Genomic DNA, 21,599 nt, shown 5'->3' on the forward strand with positions numbered 1-21,599 from the left:
TGCTGTCCCTGCTGGTGCCACCGCGGGACACGGGCAGGTCCCACTACGTGACAGCAGCCGCTTGGTCAGCATGTGTGTGCCCTGACAGGGTTAGTGCTCTGATAACGCTGCTCTGATTGTGTTGTGCGGATGAGGACGGGATTAGGCAGCGGCTCCGCTCCCCGGCCAGGGCGCGCGGCCGTCGGTGCCACGCTCACGGCTTGTCATGGGGTGTGTGTGCTGAGCCAGGGAATTAAACTGTGGTGGCTCCATCAATACTAAGTTAGAGACACTCAAAGCGCCTGAGCAGAGGCACCAAGCTTCCTTTTAAAAAAAGAGACCAGTTTGTTGCCCCTGAATTCATCCAGTTCCATCTGCTTCAGCCCTGGGCGGGAGGGTCCCTGTCCCCCTGGGGAGGCTGCAGCAGCCGGCGGTGTCGGGGCTGGGGGGAGCTGGGCTCCCTTGGAGGGAGGAGACACCGTCGGGGTGGTCATGGCTCAGACCCGCTGGGCGCTCGCTCCTCGCCTCGGCCCCTGCTCGCCCCCGGCTCCTCCTGCCAGCACGGACAGGCGAGCGCTTACAGGGATGAGGAATTCAGTGCTGACACCTTTTAATTCCCCAAATGATTAACGTTCAGCGGATTAGAGCTAGGATGGCTATTTAATTAACAGACATGTCAAGCTTGCTTATGAGTCATTAAAAAAACCCCACCCTAGTGATTGACTCGTTAATACAGAAGAAATCAATTAGATTTTTTTTTCTCTCTGAAGTTTTTGGCTCCAGCGCAAGGATGGAGGAAGAAAGGATGCTGGGGTTCTGCTGAGCTTTATTCTCTCCAGAGGGGATTGCGGGAACAGCTTAATGCAGGGATTTGCCGTGTTTCCTGGCAGGCAGACGCTGAACCCTGCGACGGGGCGCAGCAAAGGACGGGAGCAGCCCCTCGACGCCGGGCTGGTTGTGGGGTGGAAAGCTGCCCCGTGCTCCCTTGGTCCCCAGAATGATCCCCAATGCCAGAAGGGCATCGGGCCCTTCTGCTCCCCGGGGAAAACCCACAAAGGGTTAAACACCTTTCTTGCACAGTTATAAATGGCTGTCTGCAGCCTCTGACTTTGTGCACAGAAAAACTCTTGATTGCTCAAATTGTAGATTGCCTCTTGACATTAATTACGATGTAAATCCAGCAGATTAACACTGTCAGCTGAGGAGTGGTAGTTCCCCTTGCAGCAGCCTCCCAGGAGCCTGGCTAGTGCAGAAGTTGCCATAGCAATTTTTCCCTCTTTGAAAAAATGGTAATAAAATAATCCCAAAACAAACCAGCGTAGCCTTGTGCTCCCACCCAAGCGCTGGTGCTTTCCCCCCTGTCCCCCGGTTCCTCCTTCAGATCCCATTAGAGCACAAGATGAAGTTGCATTTTGACCAGTCAGTGGATTTAACGCTCTTGAAGTGCTTGTCTGGCTCCTTGGTGGCTAAATGACCGTGATGGGGAAGATCATCACCGCTCGTGCACGGGGCACAGGCCGGCTCCTGCTCCCTGGGCATCGATGGCTCCGTGCACCCCTCATGCCAGCTGGGCACGGAGCGGTGATGCCGCGGATCCCGGCGGGCGATACGGCTGCCCTTGGGGGGAAGAGCTGCAGCTGCCCCTCTGTGTCCGCTTGAGGAGGAGATTTGATTTTGTTCTCTTGGTCTCTGAAACCAAACAGCGAAAAGAAAAGGAAAAAAACCCTCATTTTCCACTTGAGATTAAAGATGCATGAGCAGAATTGAGCAGGGCTGCTCACCGCGGAGTCGAGAGGCTTTGAAGGTGAGCCGCAAAGCTCCCTAAATAAATTGATAAACTGCCTCAGATCTCCAGTCAGGAGCAGAACAGGCAGACAGCTTCAAAACTCACTGAATGTGGGGGGCTGTGACCTGCCCCCCAGCCCAGTGCCTGGCATGTGCCACCCCTGGGGCTGGCAGGTGGGTCCCGGACCCCAGGATGCTGCTGGGAGCTGGGTCTGTCCCGGCCAGGGCTCCCGTCATGCCCTCCCGCAGGTTACCCAGCTCCTCGGGGACTGACCCACCGAGCAACACCTCGGGGGCCCCAGGACCCCCCAGTACTGCTCCTCTCCCAGCACAGAGCTGCCAGGGCAGGGATCAGCCCCCGCTCGCCCAGGGAAGAGCCGGGGATGGAGCCCAGCGCACCCCGTGGGGCTGGGTGGGCTCCGCAGCACCCGTCACCCCCGTGTCCCCCGAGGGACGTCGCACGACACAAGTTGTTTATTGCCTTTGGAAGGCAAGAATATGTTTCTCATCCATGTCATACTTCTAAAAATACCAGCTGTGTTGCCCTGGCTTTCCCCCTGTGCGCTAACGACAGCTGAGGAGCGACGTCTGTATCATAATAGATGAGAAACAAATTCCTCTCTACCCCCAGAGAAGGCTGATTATTTTACTGGCACGCTGCATTAAAAAATGCCTTGTGACACAAAGTAACGTTAATGTCAGGGAACGGCAGCGCGGCGCCTCCGGGGAGCCCCGCTCCCATCACCCTGATTAAATTACCGTGTGTCTTACCCCGCATCGCACCGCGCTGCCCCATCAATATTCATGCCGGAGCCGCTCCCGGGGCGTGCTGCCGGGCCAAGGCTGTCACTGCCTGATGGCGGGGATAAAATGCCCGTCGGAGATGGAGCAGCCCCAGCCAAGGGATGCAGGAGCGGATCCAGCAGCGGTCGTGCCCGGGATGGGGCAGGAGCATCCCTCGTGGCGGGCAGGGACGTGCCAGACCCACACCCGGGGCTGCCCGGGGCCGTGCTCCACAGGGCACTCCTGCTCTGCCCACAGGGTCTTCCTGCAACGAAAGACAATTTGCAGGGTGGGATGAAATCGTGCCAAACCCCCCAGGTTCGCCTCTGCGTTTCTCACTTCCGAAAGCCCCAGCGTGGGGGGTTCACCGGGGGTCCCAGGCTGGACACCCCTGCCTAGGGCTGAGGCCACCGCGTGCCCCCACGGATGGGAGCTGCGGTTCAGGTCTGCTGCTTTAGCTGGGAAGATAATTATGCTCTGCTGGGATTTGCAGAGTTTGTAGCTGTAAATTTCTCCCAGAGAGGAAGGTGCTGTAACTCATGGAGAATCAAATGCCAAAATGCCGCTAAGGAGAGGCCGGAAAGAGCTTTAATTGCCCCAATGAATCAGTGGTTTCCAAAGACATCACCGCTGCTCCACTCCCCAAACCCCAGCCCCTCGGGCAGCCTGGCTGGGGTGACCCCGTGCTGCCCGGCCCTGGCTCCCAGGCACTGCCAGCTGCCCCGAGTGCTGCTAACGCCGGGTTGTTATTCCCCAACTCCGCTCGCTGCTGCAGCCGGGGCTGGTTAACGAGTGAGAAGGGGCCCAGGGTGATTTAAGGGCTGTGAAGGGGCTGCCCTTGTGCTGGGCTGCCTGGGAGGTGCTGACCTGCTCGGGTGAGGAAGCCTGGACCTTGCTCCGTGCTCGTGGGACGTGCAGCCCTGATGCATCGCCTGTGTCCCAGGTGAGCCCGGCTCTGTCCTCGGTTTGGGGCTGACTTGTAAGGGGATAAAGTTACACTTTATCTCAGGGTTTCCCCTGCGTGTCCCTCCCTCTGTGCCAGCACGAGCGTGCACTCATGTTGGCTCCCACCAGCCCGGCGGTCAGCGTAGTTAACAATCTTTTTAAAAATTAACTCCCTGGGAACATGTTATTCCAGGATTCCAGCCATTAAGGCTCGTTAATATTTATGAAATAATTCACAGATGCACCTCTGTTCTTGAATAACTCGTTTAAAATTGTGCTGTGAAACACTCTCGGTTTGGAGGAGGTGACGGGCGTTCTGTGATAGAGCAGCTTAGAGCGTGGAGGGGCCGTTAATTACGTATTAAACAAACCATATATATTACACAAAGTTATGGAAAACTAAAGACATTTAATTTAAGAAATAATGAGGCAAGTTCTGCTACCTGGAGACCTGTTTTAAAGAGCTTTGGAGCTCTTTTCCAAGGAAGGGCATTCGCAGGGGAGCCCTGGCCCCATTGTGGGGGGGTTTTCTCACGGGTGTATTCCGTGCCCACCGAGGTGGGTGGCAGGGAGGGTCCCCGCAGGTCGCTGCCAAGGCTGCCCGCTGCCAGCCGTGCACACACGAAGCTTTTCGGGAGCTTTTCCGACGCCAGCCCCTCTCTGCAGCACAAGAGGCTCCTTTACCCCGTCCCCACGTGTGGGCCGAGGGTCCCTGGGGCCGCGGCGCGCCGGGCTGGAGGCACCGGCAGCGAGCACACGCACATACTGCTGCCCAAACAATGATCTATATTTTCAATTTTCCAAAAGATTATGTTTTCATCTTAAAAGATGTTGTCTCCTGCTTTTTGACCTGAATAAAGTGAAAGATAATAGAATCCAGATGAAATATATATCTATATTAATCTTACACAGAGAGAGCCTTCTCCGAGCTTCCAGGTGCTGCGGCAGGAGTGGATCTGGCGTGTAATCAAACGGGCACCTTTATCTGAGCAATCTCCACTCCACTTTCACAGGATTAAGTGCTGCTGTGGGATGCAGCCCCCCTCCCCCCCCCCGCACGCAGCCCGCCGGCACGGAGCGGGAGCGCGCTTCTCCGCCCAGGTACAGTGGTGTAAAATCTCAAGGGTACATTTTCCCTGATAATGGCCATGGGGGGGGTTGTGCGTGACCCTGCTGCCTCCAGCCACCCAAAGGTGACACTGGGGGTGTGACAGCAGCTCTGCCTCTGGGTGGGGGCCCTGCAGCCACTGCAGCTGAGCGGGACGATGCTGCATCAGCACTCGGATGGGAACTTTCCAGAGCGTGTCCCCACCACACAGGCCATCATGCAGCCCCAGGCTCTCCTGTCCCCGCTGCAGCACGTGGCCGGGGCGAGGGGCACCTCGCACCCGTGGCAGGCACTGTTCCCCACTGGGGACAGCGTTGGCTCCCCCAGCCCGAGCGCAGAGCCAGGCACGGCGATGGCTCCGGCCAGCAGCGAGCTGCAGCCGCCTCCTTCCCTGGCTGGGAGAGGGAGAAATTGGATTCAGAGGCAGCAAATGCAGTTCCCCAGAATGAATGTACATTTTCATTATACTTATACGCTGAGTAATTGGTGGTAATACAAGAGATATGGGCAGTATCATTATGGACCAGGCTGTGCTGGAGATGTATTATCATCATCTGTCATTATCTGGGCTTCCTTGTGGCTGCTAAAATTGTAGAACATGATTTTAATAACCCTGGAAGGCAAGAATCATTTTTCTTTTGTCACTTAACAACTTGGCCTCATTCACTGATACCTTTAAGTAAGAAGGGGGGATTAATTTCTAGTGGAATAAATGCAGACCTGGTTGTTTTCCTCCTCATTTGCAAAGGCGAATGCCCGACAGCTTCCAAGGAAATTGCAGGTGATGGGGAGAAGCCGCTGGCGAGGTGCAGGTGCAGAGGAGCGCCCGGAGGCGGGTGGTGCTGCCGGCTGGGTCCCCTGGGGGAACAGGCAGAAGGACGCAAACCAAGGGGAGAGAAAACAGGTCCGCAGGGAGAGCGGCCAGCATCGCCTCCGCTCCCTCTGCTGCAGCTCGGGGCGGTCCTTAATCCCTCCTGTCAGAAAAGCCCGGTGAAATTAATTGGGATTCGCAGGAAATGCCAGCCCGGGCGTGTGGCAGCAGCAGCAGCCGTGCCGTCCCTGGCACGCTGCCCCTGGGACGGGGGGTCCCTGCCCGGTGTGTGGCTCCAGGCTTTGCCCCCGTGCCCAGAGCACTTGGCTGCAGTGACCCCAGCGGTGGGGGCACAGCCCTCCCGGGGGGCTGCAGGGGCTGCCGCAGGGCCAGGGGCTCGCTGGCGGGGATGGCCCGGGCACCCCGGCCCCTCGGGCCCCTCTCACAGGGCACAAACGCGGCCCCTTTTCAGGAGCCGGAGGAGCTGCGTCACTCCTGACCCGCGTGGACGCTGTTGGGGTTTGCAGGTTTGAGGGTGTTTCATTTGTCGCTCCTCTTAGCAGTGGAAAAAGCCAGCAGCAGGAGAGGGACAAATCAAATTACAAGCCAGCTAATGAAAGTAATGGGGAATAAAGCGCTTTTGGAGGCTGCTTGGTTGGATTCCTATTTCCGTGTGTCACTGGATTTAAATCGGTGATGTTTATAGCCCTCGAGAAGCAGCCATTTAATTGCCCTTTGTGATTAGCTGCAGCTCAATTGACCATGGCTCTCCTGCTCTCGCAGACCTGAGCGCGGGGCTGCTGAGGCGCCCAGCTGGGCTTCCACCCCGGTGCTGGAGGGCCCGACGCCCTCGCAGGGGTCCCAGGGCAGAGCAGACGGGGATGCTGAGGGTCCTCGGGCGAGCGCAGGCGGATTCTGTACGTGCAGAGGGGGAGAGCTGCTGCGTTTCACCCTGTTCCCATGCGACGCTCCGGCAGCAAGCGGCTGTCAGTGCCTGCCTGGGCTAACAGCCTCCGTTGGCAACTATTGACTCTCAGTAAATAATCTCCAGATATATTTTTTCTCCCGATAAAAGCTGATTTTTTTTTTCTATTATTGTCAGGGGTGTTTATTAGAGCAGAAAAATAGTAGTGCTGTGCTCGCAGCCTGATTGCCGGGAAGGGTCGGGAGCCAGCCGTGCTGCTTGGCACCACGGTCATGGGGGTGAAGGTGCAGGGGGGGCACGAAAATCCCCCTGCCCGGCTGGTGTGTTGAGGGGCAGCATCGAAGGGAAAGTTCTTCTCAGCAGGGGCAGAGGGAGGAGATGCTCCGCAGGTCGGAGCTCTGGAGCGTCTCGGCAAAAAGGAGTGGGAATTCCCCGGCGTGTGGAGGGACCAGGGGCCGGGTCGGGGCTCAGCCGTGGGACACGGGGAGGCTCCTCTGCTGCAGGCACGTGGGCAACAGGGCTGGCGATTTAGGGACGTGCAAGTGTGACGTGGCCCCGTGGAAGGCCTCTCTCCCTCTCCCCCACCTGCCCCCAGGACGGCTCTCCCGTGCTGGAGCTGCAGCCCCTTTGCATCCCTTCGATGTGCAGGTTAGAGATGAATAATGGCAGGCAGCGCTCTGCCCCTCCCTGGGCCCACCGGGGACTCCCCAGGTCCCCACAACACAGAGATTAATCCTCCTGCCTCATTAATTACAGTAATGTGTCAGGAGCCTTGTTCAAGGTCAGCCTCTCGGACTCCTGTAATCAATTCTCTCCAATTTGCAGCCGCTGCGCTGGGGAGGAGCTGGATGGTGGCGGTGGCACGTGGCAGGGACAAGCACCACGGCCATCCCCAGTGCTCGGGGACTGGTGACCAGACTGGTGTCCCCCCGTGCTGCCGTCCTGAGCCAAGGGTCTCCCCCCGACCCCCTCTGCCTGCCTGCGGGCGGCTCAGACAGGAGCCCTCTGCTCCCTCCCTGTTGCTGATGGCTGAACAAGGTGGTTTGCTTGAATTAATCGTGTTGGGTGGCAATTAAACAGCTCTCCTCATCCATTAGAGACTGCAGCAGGTTTTGCTCTTAGATCTTGCATCTTACATGACTGGCAATATTTTTTTTTTTCAGGGAATGAAAAGAAGAAAGGGAAAATCTCTTTAGGGAGGCCGGTTCTTGCTGACAGCTGAGCTGATACAAGCTGGTAACGTGCTTCACTCTGCTTAAAGCAATGATCCCCCCAGCAGGGACTGAATCGGCGGCGCTGGTGACACGCCTGAGGAGTGGAGGCAGCTGACACCTCCCGGCACTTCACGTGGAGAGCGGTGGGACACGGGGGTCCTGCTGCCCCCCGCATCCCCCTCCCAGCAGCCACCTCCCACCTCCCCTGCGACGGGACCCGCGTGGGAGGCTCCGTGCTGCAGTGCCAGGAAGGGTCCGGATCCGTCCCTGTCTGTCACCTCCAGCACTACGTGGGGATGGGGACCAGAGCCGCCCCGAGGGGCCTGCCGTGCCATGGGGCTGCCCACCCGCCCGCTGCCATCGTCCCCATCCCACGTGCTGCAACCCGGGAAAAGCCCCGCGGCTGCTTCCCCTTTCCACCTTCCCCTCGCCGGGCAGCCCTGGGCCAGGGGGGCTCTTGTGCCCCGGGCTGCGAGCCCACTGCCCCTGCTCACCCCCAAACGTGCCTGGTCCAGACCACGAGCACCCACCCTCCCTCCGACCTGTGCTCCCCGCTCTGTCCCACGCCACGGCCCCGTGTCACCACCCGCCTCTGCGCTGCCACAGCCTCATCCCGCGGGACCCGCCGTCACCCAGCCGGCTCTCGCACCCCGGCATTCTCCTCCCCTCACGTCCTCCTGCCCTGGCCCCTCCACGGCGCAGGCAGGGACCCGTGGCTGTGGCAGCGGGTGCCCTGCAGGGATGGCACCCTGCCTATTGTCCCCCTGTCCCATCCCAGGGACGGGATCCGTGGGCTTGTGAGAGTGACTCAGAGCCGAAGGGGAACCGAGAGCGCTGTCATGGGGGCACGTCTGCTCCATCCCTGGTGTCGGGAAGGGGCCGCTGCCCCGGGCGCAGGACGGGAGCCGCTCCGAGAGCCGTGTGTGACAGAGGCTCGCTCGGAGCCGCCTCTGGGACAAACCCTTTCCCTGCAGAGCACGGGCGAGGTGAGCCTGGGGGCAGGCGGGCGCTGGGGTGGGATGCACGGTCCCCTCCCCACACCGCGACGCAGGGTCCCACCGTGTGTGCCCCGTGGCGGGGTCCCACTGCACGTACCCCATAGTGGGGTCCCACCGTGTGTGCCCCGTGGCAGGGCCGCAGAGCGGGCGCGGGGAGGGCAGCGTGTTTGTGTCCAGCCGGGTGCTGGCGGCTCGGCCGCCCGCCGGTTCCCACGGAGATGCCCAGGTCGCCATGGCTACCCGCGGATATTCCTGCTCCCGCCGGTAAACAGCCTGCAAGCTGCGCTTCCGTCCCAAAATACTGGGGGTTGCTACACCCCGGGAAGTGTCGCAAGGGCAGCTCCCCCACCCCAGGCTGTGGGAATCGGCCCTGCGCCCCATCCCAGGCAGCCGTGCCCCCGCAGCACCCCTGGGAGCAGCCCGTCCCGCTCCGGGCAGGGGGCTGGGGCCCTGGGCCAGCGAGATTTGGAGGAAAAAGCCTTCACTTGGGCTGTCAGGGCTGCGAGGTGGCTGGCTGCAGCCCCAGGTCATCTCTCTCTGCCCAGCAGCCCCCCGGCTCTGCGGGAGGTGATGCCGGGACCGCATCTCCCCCGGCTGCTCTGCCGCGGCCCCGGGGCTCCCTGCCCGGGGTGTCGGGGTGGGGGCTGCGCTGGCCTCGCAGGAGTTTGACACGTGGGGTTGCGTGAGCGCTGAGTAACGCGCCGCGGGAGGTGAAATGCGTGCTACAAATCCCGTAGTAAACAGCTGTTTGCACAACCACCACCCCGCGAGCGCGCCCGCGTTGGGCAATCCCCTGTTTACCCCCGTGCTCCCGTGGGACGTGGGGTTCCCGGCCGGGGCTGCGGTGTGCGGGTGGGCAGGGCTGCCCCACATCCCGGCAGTGAGACCCTCCGGGGCGGCAGGGCAGGGCCCCGGGCAAGGGGCTGCCGGAAAAACCCAGGTTAATGGTTGGCACAGGGAGGTACCGGTGGGAAGGTCGGGTCTTGGGTTGCCCTTGGGGCATCTCACAGGTCAACTTTGGTCAAACGGGGCTTCCCAGGGCAGCTCCCCCCGGTGCCAGGCTTCGGGAGACAGCCCGGGCTGGGCTGCGAGGGGCAGCGGTGCCATCCCTGGGGGGCACATCCCCGGAGAGGGCTGGAGGGTGCGAGGATGAGCCCAGTCCCCCGTGGTGAGCGCCCAGCGAGAATGTGGGATGTGATTTACGCTGGCAGCCACGGCTGGGTCTGCCTTCTGCCCTCCGAGTCCCACGTCCCCCTGCCCTGTCCCCCAGCCCGGTCCTGTGGCCCCAGGGCAGTCGCAGCGAGGAGCGGGCAGGGCGGGGGGCCGGGTGCTGCTCCCCGCCGCTGGATGGGTGCGTGCCGCTGGGCTTTCCTTCCTGCAGCGAGTGAGGCGGTCGCAGCCTTCAGGGAAGTGTTTTGCAATCACCTTCTTGAGAGAGTCACAGCAATTAACGGCACTGGTTTTGAGGAACTAACGGCGAAAGCAGCATGTTGGCAACGGGGCTGAGCGGAGGGAGCTGCTGGGAGCCGGAGGCTGGTGCTCGGAGCAGGCGGTGAGCGGCGGACAGACACCCCGGGCACGGAGGGGAGGCAGGGATGGAGGGGAGGCAGGATGGGGGGGAGGCAGGGACGGAGGGGAGGCAGGATGGGGCACAGGGTGCTGGGGTCTGGCTGAGCACCTTGCCTGTGGCTGCACAAGCTGCTCTGCCCTGTCCCCTGCCTGGGACAGCCGCGTGTGCCGGGTGCTGGGGGGTGGCTGCTCCCCTGTTTCTCACACCCAAGTCCCTCGTCTGCCTCTGGACATCGGCCGGGGGGGAGCAGCTGTGGGCACCCAGAGGTGGGCGCAGCGTGGGCAGCCCCTCGGGGGCAAGTGCCTGGGCACCACTGAGGACACGGCAGGGGCTGACGCAGGGCAGAGGGTGAGCCAGCGGCCAGGCAGGGGTGCAGCTGGAGGGGCAGCACAGGGGCGAAGGCAGCACCCCGAGGCCCCACGGCTCTGCCCAGCCCCACTGCGCTGCCCTCGGTCAGTCATTTCCCTCTCTCAGCTTATCAGCCCTCCGCCGTCCCGAGCCCCAGCGCTCACCCTCCCGAAACCGCAAATCTCTGCCCGGCAGAGGCGGGAGGTACCTGAGATAAAATCAGCCCCGTCCTGCGGCCAGGCGTGGGGCATCGTGCCCCAGGACTGGGGTGTGTGGGGCCGAGGGCCGGTGGCAGGCTGTGCCCGCGGCAGGCTGTGCCCAGGGCCCCCACCAAAGCACCCCACGGCTGCGCTTCTCCACGCCGGTGCCGAGCCCAGGGGCGGAGGTGTCAGCGCTGCAGAAGGGCTGCAGGGGAGATGCTGCCTCTGACAGCAAAGGGACAGTTTGCTCCAGGAAGCATTGGTGACACTGGCAACACGGCTCCTCCAGCCAGCCTCGCCCCCAGCCCCTTCCTGACCCGCCAGGACGAGCTGCTCTCTCCGTTCCAGGTGATGCCAAAGCCACGGAGGAGGCCATGGCCAGGCGCGGTGCTGGGACGCTCTTCCTGCCGCGGCTCTCCCTGCTCCTGCTCCTCTGCCCAGGCGGTGAGTGGGGCCCGTCCTGTCCCATCCCGCATGCCCCGTGCCACCCCTGTGCACCCAGTGCCCGTCCCATCCCGCATGCCCCGTGCCACCCCTGTGCACCCAGTGCCCGTCCCGACCGGCCATGGCCATGGCACACAGGGGCTGCCGTGGGCAGGAGCGCAGTGGCACGGCGGGCGCTGGCAGGATGGGGCCCGGCGCATGCCAGCAGACTTGCCCAACGCCCGGCTCTTCCTCTCCAGCAGCTGGGGGCCCGTCTAAGGGAAGAGATGCTCGTCCCCCTGTCCTGCCTTGGCACTGATAAGCTGGGACGGCTTCGTCATGGCCATGCTCTGGATGTGACACATTTCTCCTGCCTGCAGGGACCCTGGGCTGTGCCTCGGTGGCTGTGGACTCGCCCATCGTGCCCCTGGGCTCGGCCGTCACAGCATCCTGCACCATCCAGAGCGAGCTCTGCCGCAGCTTGGAGCGGGGCAAGGTCCGGATCACCTGGATGCTGGACAACGAGCCCGTGGCCGGGAGCCAGCGCCAGGGTGCGGGGGGCACGGAGGTGTCCAACCTCACCCTGCCCCAGTTCAACCGCACGCAGGCCAGGCTGTGGTGCTGCGTGGAGTGGAACGGGACCAAGCAGCGCGTCGGCATGGCCGAGATCAGGGCGGGCTGTAAGTCTGCCACCGCCACGGGTCACCCGCGTGTGCACCGCAGAGGGGGGCAGCCTGGCCCCGGGTTCGCACAGCTCCTCCCCGAGATGCGCATCTGCCCCGGGCAAAGCCGGTGGGGCGGGAGCAGCAGCCAGGGCCGGTGGCTGGTGGCTGGTGGAGGCTGTTTCGGGGCCGTGCCCGGCCACGTCCCGGCGCAGCGGTGCCCAGCGGGCGGGCTGCGGGGCAGGGTGGTTTGGGCAGCAGTGCCGCGGCAGCGGGGCCCTGCGCAGCCGGGCACAGAGGGGGCTGCGGCTCCTCGGCAGCCAGGACAGGCGCTTCGCTCGGGCTCTTCCCTGGCTGCTCTCCCGCAGACCCGCCTGCGAAGCCCTCCAACCTCAGCTGCGTCCTGAACCTCAGCGACTACGGGCTGACGTGCCAGTGGGAGCAGGGAGCCGACAGCCACCTCCCCACCAGCGTGGCGCTGAAGTGTGCTGGGTAAGCCTCGGGGTGACACATCCCCACCACCTCCCCTGGCCCTCGCCCTCTGCCAAACCCCACGGCAAGCCTTGTCCTCCGCTGGAGGGTCCCCGAGCCCACCCCTCTTGCTGCCGCAGGAGCAGGGCCCAGGCGGTGACGGGCTGCACCCCGCAAGGCGGCCGCAGCCGCTGCACGGTGCCGCGCCGGCTGCTGCAGCTCTACCGGCAAATGGAGATCTGGGTGTCGGCCACCAACGCGCTGGGCACGGCCGAGTCGGAGCATCTCTGCATCGACCCCATGGACGTGGGTGAGTGACGGCCGGAGCCACCTGCCGCGTGCGGGGTCAGGGGCCGGGGCAGCTCGTCAGCGGTGAGAGGGGTATTAGCATGCCATTAAAGCACGTCGGGCTTTGAGGTCGTGTTTTACGGGCAGGTTCCCGTGACAAATGGCTGGCGGGATGAATAGGTGCCAAAGCCGCGTTACAGCCCGAGCAGCGTGTGCCGGCGGGTTACGCGCTGCCGGTTGACCTGCTGCACTCTACAACTCTCTCCAGCAATTGATTACCCATTTATTCAGGAGGTCTATTAATAATGTATCCAGCTCCTATAAACTATTTATGAGAGGAACCTTCCCAGACAGTGCGACTCGTCCTCCCTGCTCTGCACCTGGGGGGGCTGCCCACGAGCCAGCTGAGCCCTCCCACGGCCGCGCTGGGCTCTCGCCCCCAGCAGACCCAAACGTGCAGCTTTCCTGGCTGCGGACCAGACCCCGGGTCCCGCAGGAGCTGGTTTTCCTGCGTAGGTGTTAATCCCGCCCGGAGCCCGGGCTGCAGAGCAGTGCCGGTGCTGTGCTCCCGCGCATCGCCGTGTCCTGGGCAGGGGCACGCACCAGCTCCCGTCCCCTGCCACAAGCTGTTCCCCTAAATGTTTTGGAGCGGTTTCTCCCCATCCTCGCCTCAGGGTCCCACAAGCCAGCACCCCGGCTGCGGCTCATGGTGTTAACGGCCCCGTGCGAGGCCGTGGCCCCGTGCACCACCCGCCGCGGCACCTCTCCAGCTCTCTCCCTGGCTCTTCCTCCAGCCAAGCTGGATCCCCCGGCCCTGCGGAGCATCCAGTCCATCCCCTTCCAGACCGACTGCATCCGCCTGGCCTGGGAGGTGGCCCGCAGCAACGCGCACATGGAGCTGCAGTGCGAGCTGCGCTACCGGGCGCCCGAGGACCCCGCCTGGGCTCTGGTGAGTGACGCTGGGGCAGCGGGACGGGGCGAGCAGGAGCCGGGACACTCCGCTCTGCCAGGTCTCCTGCAATGGCAGCGGCGGGGTGGGGGGACAGCAAGGTGCCCCCTCGCACACCCTGTGCAGCACCCACACCGGGGCCGGACCCTGCACCAGCCCCTGCTCGAGGCAGGAGCCAGCACAGCCCTCGCTCCGGCTGCCACCAGGTCACCGGCATCATCGGCCAGGCTGGCACCACGCAGCGCTGCGGCTTCCTCTTCGGCACGCAGTACCACTTCCAGATGCGGTGCCGGCGGAGCTCGGCACGGGGCTACTGGAGCGAGTGGAGCCCGGGCAGGAACTACACCACCCACGAGAAAGGTGCGTGCGGAGTCACCCGGGGGGGGGGTCCCCTCTGCCCAGCCAGGCGGCACAGCCGCAGTGGCATGGCCACGCTCGTCCCTCTCAGCTCCCTGCCCGCCCCTCTCCCCTCGCAGCCCCCACGGGGAAGCTGGACGCGTGGTGGAGCGCCCGGCCGGCCGGCGCGGGCGGGCGGCTGGAGGTGCAGCTGCGCTGGAAGGTGAGCACGGGCGGCGGCAGGGGCTGCCGGGGCATCGCCCTGGGGACCGAGCACCCCCGCACACCCTGCCTGTGCCCAGGCCCCACGGCGGCGGGAGGCGAACGGGCGAGTGCTGGGGTACCGCGTCACCCTGAGCCCCAGGAGGAGAGGCAGGGACCCCCCCGCTGTCTGCAACACCACCCACACCCAGTGCGACTTCTCCGCGCCGGCGGGGACCACGAGGGTCTATCTCTCAGCCTACAACGCCGCCGGCGTGTCGGCAGCGACCGAGGTCGTCCTCCTGGAGAGGAAAGGTGAGGGCAGCGCGAACCTCCCACGGTCCAAAACCTCCGTGCACCCCCTGGGGCTCTGCCCCTGCCCCGTCTGCTCCACGAGCTCTCAGCCTCGGTGCTGCTCCTTCACCCTGCTGCAGGGGAGACACCCCCTGGGTGTGCGACCGGGGGGCTCCCGAGCGGGCACCATGGGGTGCACAGCCACGGCGAGGGCTGGGGGCAGAGGGGCTGACGCTGCAGGGATGCTCCCGTCACCCCGGCTGGTTGCCCCCATGCAGGTCAGCCCCTGGCTGGGCTCCGGGCTGTGCCCGGGGGCGAGCGCAGCCTCTGGGTGCGCTGGGAGGCCCCGCCGGCCCCCGCGGCCGCCTACGTCCTGGAGTGGCAGCGGGTGCCCTCGGCGCCCGGCCGCTGCAGCGCCTGCTGGCAGATGGAGCGGGACGGGGCGGCCACCACGGCCCTCATCCGGGGTGAGTGGGGGCTGCTGGGGGGTCCCTGCCCACCTGGTCAGCTGGGTGGGGGGTGCGCACCAGGGGGCTGGCACCCTCCTGTGCCCACCTCCAGGGCTCACAGCCCCACTGCCCCAGGACCAAGCCCTGCCCCAGCCCCACTCCCCCCACTCCCTCCTTGCCCTGGGTATGGCACGGGGCAGGTGGGCTGGCACCGTGGGGCAAGTGTTGGGGCAGCCAGGGCCTCCGGCCCCCCTCTGCTCTCCATTGCAGATGGCATCGAGCCCTTCCAGCGGTACAACATCTCGGTGTACCCCCTCTACAAGGATGCCATCGGGGTCCCCATCCACACCGCAGCCTACTCCAAGCAGAAGGGTACGTGTGCTCCCAGCAGCCGCCCTCGGGGCCCCCAGGGGCTCGGCCCACACCACCGCGCCTCCCCCCCACGTACCCCTAACTGGGGGCCTGCGCAGGAGAGCTCAGCCCGCTGGGCTGGATCTTGGCTCATCTCTGAAGGTGCTCTCAGCTGGACCGAGCCCCACAGGGGCACAGCGTGGGGCAGGGACTGATGCCCACACCTCAGGAGTTGGACTCCCCACTCCGTGCATCCCCCCGGCCTGTCCCCACCCTGAGGCAGCCGTTCTGCACAGCGCCCGGTCACTTGTCCTGCTCCGTTTCAGCACCGTCCTACGCCCCGAAGCTCCACCTGAAGAGCATCAGCAAGTCCGATGCCGAGCTCTGCTGGGACCCGGTGCCGGTTGAGATGCAGAATGGCTTTATCACCAGCTACACCATCTTCTGGGCCAACAGCACCGCAGACGTGTCCAGTGAGTCCTGCCTGCGCCCCTGGGGCTGTGGAAGTGAGGGGCACCCGCAAAGCAGCCCCCGCCACGCCACCAGCCCCCGCATTTCCCCAGGTGCCACCGTGAATCCCTCTCTGAGCTCCTTTGTCATCCGGGAGCTGAAGCCATCGACCCTGTACAAAGTGCACATCATGGCATCCACGGCCGCCGGCAGCACCAACGGCACCAGCCTGACCCTGGTGACCACGGTGCTGGGTGAGGGGGTGCAGCCACGCAGCGGGGGGTAGGGAGGGGTCCTGCCCCGGCCTCGTGGCACAGCGCGGCTGGAGGTGTCCCACCGCGTGTCCCCCTGACCCTCTCCCCTGCCTGCTTTCCAGATGACATTGAAATCCAGTTCCTCTTCCTGACCCTGGCGCTGGTCTTTGTCCTGCTCATATTTTTGCTCATCTGCTTCCAGAAGAACGGGCGGTGAGTACCGAGAGCCGCCACGGGCTGGACCGTCCCTGCACCACACTGGCCTGCCCAGGCAGTCCCCGTCCCCGGTGGCTGTGGTGGCCGTGGCTGGAGGGATGGGGACAGGGTGGACGTGGGGCCCCAAGGCACCGGTTTCAGGCCCCCCGTGCTGTGCCCACCAGGGTGAAGCAGCAGTTCTGGCCCAGCGTCCCTGACCCCGCCAACAGCAGCCTGGGCAAGTGGGTGCCGGCGGAGCTGCAGCAGGTGAGGCTGCCCCCCGGCCCCGCTCCCACCCGCGGCTCCGGCCACGCTCGGGGCTCTGCGGGGCGGGCACGGCACCGGGGTGCGGGAACAGGGGTGCGGGGCGCGGACAGCCCGTAACCGCCCGCCGTTCCCGCAGGAGCCCCCGCAGCTCCCCGGCGTGCGGGAGCCCGGCCTGGCCGCCATTTCTACAGTCACGGTGCTCGAAAGGGCGGCGGGGAAGCAGCCGCCCGCCCGGGGCAGGGAGCCCGTCCCCGATCCCGCCGGCCCCGGCCTGCCCCGGCCCTACGTGCGGCAGGAGGGGCCGCGCCAGGGCCCCGGGGAGCCGGTGCAGTACGCGCGGCTGGGGGCCGAGGGCTACCAGGGCCAGCAGCACCCCCCGCCGCGCCTCTACGTGCGCTCCGGCTCCGCGCAGCCGCTGCTCGCCGAGCCCAGCCCCGGCCCGCAGCCCTACGAGAACCTGTGGTTCCCCGGGGCCGCCCCCCACGGCTGCCCGGGGGCTGGCGGCTGCCCCGAGGAGCCGTCCGCCACCTTCCCCCTGCTGCAGGGCCTCCGCATCAGCGGCGCCGAGGAGCTCCACGACTGCCGGGCGTTTTAGTGCCGAGGGCCGCCCCGCTCCCTCCGCCGGCGCTGCGCGCCTCCCCTCCCGCCCCTCCTCTCCCCTCCCGCAATAAACGGGGACGCGCTGAGAACGGCCCGGGGCGCCTTTGCGGCGGGACGAGCCCGGAGCGGCGGGCGGGGCGCGGGGACCGTGCGGGGGCTCGGGGCGGTGGCGGGGGGCGCCCGGCCCGTGCCCCGCCCATCGACGCGCGCGGCTGCTTCGGCCTGGCTCGGCGCTCGGCTGCTGCGCCTGGGCAAGATGGCGGCGCCCAGGGCGGCGGGGCCGTGAGGCGCGGGACATGCTGGCGCTGCGGGCGGCGCTGGGCCGCTGCCTGGCGGGGCCGGCCCGCGGCGGGGCTGCCGTGCTGGGGAGCGCCCGCGGCGGCGGCGGGGCCGGTGAGGCGCGGGGGGCTCTTGGCGCATTGGAGAGGCCGCTGGGGGGGAGGGTGGAAGGGGAAGCGGGGCCCGGCGGAGAAAGCGGAGGCCGGGCGGGGGGCCGGGGCCGGGGTGGGAGCCGAGGACGGCGGAGAAGGGGCGGTCTCGGGGTCGGGGGTGGCCCGGGGCGGGGGGGAAGGAGCCTGGGGGGGTGCAGGGGGCTGGGTGACCTTGGGGTGCTGCTGGGGAGGCGGGGCGCGGGCAGGACCCTGGGGTGTCCCGCAGGGCACCGGGGAGGGCGGGGGTGAGCGGGGCCGAGCCCCCACGGCCGGGCTGGGGCGGGGGGCGGGCTGAGGGCCGGGCAGGGCTGGGGGCTGCCCGCCCACCCTGCCTTGCGCACGGAGCGGCTCGGACGGCGCCGAAGCCGGAGGCCCCTCGGGCGAAGGTGCTGTGAGCTGGGCCTGGCCCCTGCGTGGCTCCTGCAGTTCGAAGAGTTGGTTCATGAACGGCCAAAGAACAGCTCAGTTCAGGCTGATGATGGATACTCCCCTGTACCAAGCTGTGCCGGTCAAAGGCTGTCTCTAGGTCTCGCTGCCGCGGCACTCTGCCACTGGGGTGGTCCAGAGCAGCCCGTGTAACTCGCACATGAAATTACTTGAATTAGTTCATCAGTTTAAACCCTTCAGATGAACACAGGTCAGCTGCGGAGCCCTCGCGCTCCCTGCTCGGTGTCTGTAATCTCTTCCTGCTGCTCTCTTCTTGCCATTTGGGTTCAGATCACCCTGAAGCAGCCCAGCTTCGCCCATTTGTTTTAGCACCAGTGTGAGAACCACACTGAACAATTCCACACTCCTTTGGGACAAAAGACCTGGGCTGGCCACTGATCACCTTGGAGTCTAAATACTCTGACCAGTTTTCTAGTACAGACTGAGCAGTATTTAATGTGTATATAGGTAAAAAAGTGCACACAAGACTGATAAATCTTTATTTTCTTCTGTCAAGCTTGCAGTGCCTTTATTCAGGCAGCCAGATGTTACGCCAGACCTGTGAGAAGAAAGAGGAAAGGTATGTCAGGATTAATGGGACCGCGTGGCAAGATGCTTTACTGTTGCCCCTGATGCTGCAGGAAGAGAGGGTATTTGGAGAAGTTAGTGGGTTTCACTTTAAAGATGCAGAGCTCATCATGAGAAGAGAGAGGAAGTATAATCCCTCTCTCTTTAGTAATAATAGCTCTGACTTTGTACTGCTGTTCCTCAAATGTTAAATCTTCTCTTTATAGACATCCCCAGCCAGCTGGATGATCTCCCTCCCACAATGCTGAAGAAAGATTATGCCAATGTCCCAATAATAAATAGGTATGATACAGGGCAAGGGAATGACTGTTCTCTTCAGAGATTTGTGTATTGCACAGACACAACCACGAGACTTGGAAGCTGTCACCTGCTCAGTAATTAATTAATTAATGCTCTGTGGTCACTGGTATGCAATTTAGCACAAAAATTGCAAAGTCGTTTTGAAAGTCAAATTTGCAAAAGCCGTCACTGATGAGGGTTCTGTAAGGTTTTTGTTCACTTAATGTAAGATTAAGTGCTGGCTGCCCACATCTGCTGTGGGCTTCGTAGTCCATAGAAAAAAGAAATACTAGAAATAATCTTCTTAGAAATAATTTATGCCTGTCTTGAACTCAGGTGCTAGAGAGTGTGTAGTTAAACAACTCAAAATGAATGGCTGCTTCTGAAATCTGGACCTGGAGTTGAGCATTTCTATGCTTTGGTTCCAGAACTGCCCGTGTGTGGGGCACGTAGAACCCCCGCGGCATACCCAAGGCTTTCACGCCTCTCTGATGGAGCCGGTCTTAAAATAAATTATTTTGTCCTTGAGCACTTACGCACCTGGTTTGCATGTAATGTTTTTAGAATTGATAAGACTTCATCATCATTTGAAATAACTGTGCTTCCCACAGCAGCAAAACTACTCGATGCTTCTGTACTCAGCCGTGAGTTTTCTTAGGAATGCAAGAATCAGTTTATGGCTGACAGGCTTGGGAGGGGAGGAGAGCTGCTGTAAATTAAAGTTGAGAAAAGTTGATCTGTTCTGAAAACCTGACCTCATTTCTGTTGTTAAATATACTTTGTTTCTAGCTTATAAACTAATCTGCAATCTCCTTGCAGCGTTGACGATGTAGTGAAAAGGCTGTTGTCCCTGGAGATGGCAAGCCAGGTTAGTTTCATTCTATGTGCATAAAAAAACCTAGAAGATTTAGTGAGCACATTTGTGTAAGACTTGTTTATATTGTTAAATGTCCTTCACTTACTTTATTTTTAAGTGTTGCTTGGTGACTGCAGATCTGAAGCTATTAAATCTTTTTGTGCTGCCTCACTGCTGTGCTCTGAGCACTGTCTGCAAGCAGCAGGTCCTTTTCTGCAGCACTTTTTACACATTTGATGATGGACACTGAGTTGTTAATTACAAAGCCTTTGGGCAGAGAGCTGGGGTGTCTCAGACCTTTAGTGTTCCTGAGAAAGTGACAAGCTCTTTTCTGTTACCCACAGAAGGAGAAGGTGAAAATAAAGACACAGCAGCTGGTGGAGAAGGTCAGGAGGTCTCCCAGTGACAATGGCTCCTTTGAGGTGCAAGGTAGGTTAAAAAAGTAGAAGGATGTTGTTGGCAGATGATACATGTCTGCTTTTATTCAGCTATTCCCACCCCAGCACAAGTTGCCTGTATCAGATAGGAGAATCTCCTATCTGATCAGAGCGCTCTGGCTGAAGCACAGTGTAGGAACAGTGCAGGGAGAAGGCCTCGCTGCCATTGACAAGATGCACTCCTCTGTCATTAGTGAAGGCCTTCAGTTTCTCAGGGTGCCTGGGAAAGCCTGAAATCACAAAGATCTGGCTGCTGGTCTTAGAAAGAACTTCTTCATTTGTGTCTGTTCCTCCAAAGCTTAAGCCAAATGAAGTGAAATGAATGTAAAGTCACCAGTAATTAAGTGAGTGCAAGAGGCATTTTACAGATAAATTCATATGATCTGTTGTTAAAATTTTAACCTCTAATTAAGCAGCTTCATAATAGTAATAGTTCTGACTCGGGTTATGCAGGTTGTGTTTTGTGGTGTGTTCTGCATTTATCAGAGGGCTGTGTGGTAATGTTCGCTGTGGAGCAGTGGGTACCATAGGAACAGCAGTCCTCAGCTGCAATTTGGAGGGAATGCAGCTGATACTGTCTCACCCTGGAAAGCTGCTGCTCTCACACGGCTTCTTTATGTTCCTTACAGTGGCTATATTGACTGCCAAGATACGCACTTACGAGGAACATCTGCAGCGGCATCCCAAGGTAACTATCAGTAATGTGAGCCCACACCTCTGAGACAGCAGCTGTTCAGGTTGTTTTCTCAGTTTAGAACAAAAGCATTTTTATTCTGGGGATTGTGGCTTTCCTGAGAAGGTTTATAAAATAGTTATAACTGTTCCCTGGTGCCAGTCTGGGAAGCTGCTGCCTCGGTCACAGCTACATTCTCACCGACTGAAACGTGGAGTGTGTTCTTTGAACTGCACACAGGTTGAAAACAGTCTTCAGGGTTGGGGGAGGAAGGTGCAGACACAGAACGAAGAAAGCCATTTCAGTGAAAAGTAAATTAACCCTTCTTGGAACTCCTTGTCGTGACCTAATGTGCTTGCAGTATCTGCCAAGAAAAATTGTTCTGAGATGCTGTCCTTATCCTGGTTGTTTCCTTTCAGCCATAATCTGCTCTGTTCTAAGTCATTTATTGCAATGGAGTATAACCTGTCTGCAACCTAGTGAACGTTGAGTCCTTTGCAGGATAAAAGTAACCGTCGATGCATGCTGATGGCAATCGATCGCCGGAAGAAGCTACTGGCATATCTCCGCCGTGTCCGCTACGATACCTTTGAGAACACCTGCAAGCAGCTGAATATCCAGTACACCCTGCCCCCTCCCTACTCCAGAAGGGTCACCAAGCGCTGGCTCGTGAAGAAGGCTTTCTGCCTCAAGGTAGGGAGCGATCTGGAGAGCGAGCCACGTAGCTAAAGTAGGAAAAAAATCTCTTTCTAGAAGGGCAGCTCTGCTCAGCAGCAGGCAGCTCTGTCTCTGCCCTTCTCTCACCTCCTTGTGCTCCTCCCGCAGGTGTTTCAGGAGGTGCGGAAGCTGAAAGCACAAGAGAGACTGAAGCAGAGAAGAGAGCGGCAAGCAAGAGCGAGCGCTGCAAAGGAGGACGAGGCGCAGCGCGAGGGGACGCCCGTGTAGCGGCACGTTGAGGCTGGGACACAGCCAGTCTCTTTAACAATAAATAACGACCCGGAAAAGCGCAACGAGTGCTTTAAGCGTTTTGGAAGTTTAATTTGAGGCTGGTGC

The 21,599-nt window shown here is 61.9% G+C and overlaps 2 protein-coding genes across 2 annotated transcripts; both read left to right on the forward strand.

Annotated features, from left to right (window-relative positions):
- The first annotated feature begins 10,020 nt into the window (after positions 1–10,020).
- CSF3R (colony stimulating factor 3 receptor) lies at positions 10,021–16,910 on the forward strand. The gene is made up of 16 exons (XM_068417972.1): positions 10,021–10,100; positions 11,015–11,110; positions 11,470–11,769; positions 12,120–12,243; positions 12,363–12,532; positions 13,305–13,459; positions 13,666–13,819; positions 13,936–14,018; positions 14,098–14,311; positions 14,569–14,757; positions 15,010–15,111; positions 15,417–15,563; positions 15,654–15,794; positions 15,917–16,007; positions 16,175–16,256; positions 16,393–16,910. Exons 2-16 carry the CDS (start codon positions 11,041–11,043, stop codon positions 16,849–16,851), a joined length of 2,481 nt encoding a protein of 826 aa, XP_068274073.1. The 5' UTR covers positions 10,021–10,100; positions 11,015–11,040; the 3' UTR covers positions 16,852–16,910.
- A 219-nt stretch (positions 16,911–17,129) lies between these two features.
- Positions 17,130–21,556, forward strand: MRPS15 (mitochondrial ribosomal protein S15). The gene is made up of 8 exons (XM_068417992.1): positions 17,130–17,249; positions 18,231–18,293; positions 18,508–18,583; positions 19,400–19,448; positions 19,781–19,865; positions 20,503–20,561; positions 21,048–21,239; positions 21,372–21,556. The coding sequence occupies exons 1-8, from the start codon at positions 17,153–17,155 to the stop codon at positions 21,489–21,491; spliced, it is 741 nt and encodes a 246-aa protein (XP_068274093.1). The 5' UTR covers positions 17,130–17,152; the 3' UTR covers positions 21,492–21,556.
- The last annotated feature ends 43 nt before the right edge of the window (positions 21,557–21,599 follow it).

This window comes from Nyctibius grandis, chromosome 24 (assembly GCF_013368605.1).
Source record: "Nyctibius grandis isolate bNycGra1 chromosome 24, bNycGra1.pri, whole genome shotgun sequence".
In the NCBI taxonomy this organism is placed as follows: Eukaryota; Metazoa; Chordata; class Aves; order Nyctibiiformes; family Nyctibiidae; genus Nyctibius; species Nyctibius grandis.

Coding starts and splice junctions, on each gene's coding strand:
- CSF3R (XM_068417972.1), top strand. CDS start 11,041: ATGGCCAGGCGCGGTGCTGGGACGCTCTTCCTGCCGCGGCTCTCCCTG. Junction 14,758..15,009: donor CACCACGGCCCTCATCCGGG/GTGAGTGGGGGC, acceptor TCTCCATTGCAG/ATGGCATCGAGCCCTTCCAG. Junction 15,564..15,653: donor CAGCACCGCAGACGTGTCCA/GTGAGTCCTGCC, acceptor GCATTTCCCCAG/GTGCCACCGTGAATCCCTCT.
- MRPS15 (XM_068417992.1), top strand. CDS start 17,153: ATGCTGGCGCTGCGGGCGGCGCTGGGCCGCTGCCTGGCGGGGCCGGCC. Junction 19,449..19,780: donor CCCTGGAGATGGCAAGCCAG/GTTAGTTTCATT, acceptor TGTTACCCACAG/AAGGAGAAGGTGAAAATAAA. Junction 20,562..21,047: donor ATCTGCAGCGGCATCCCAAG/GTAACTATCAGT, acceptor AGTCCTTTGCAG/GATAAAAGTAACCGTCGATG.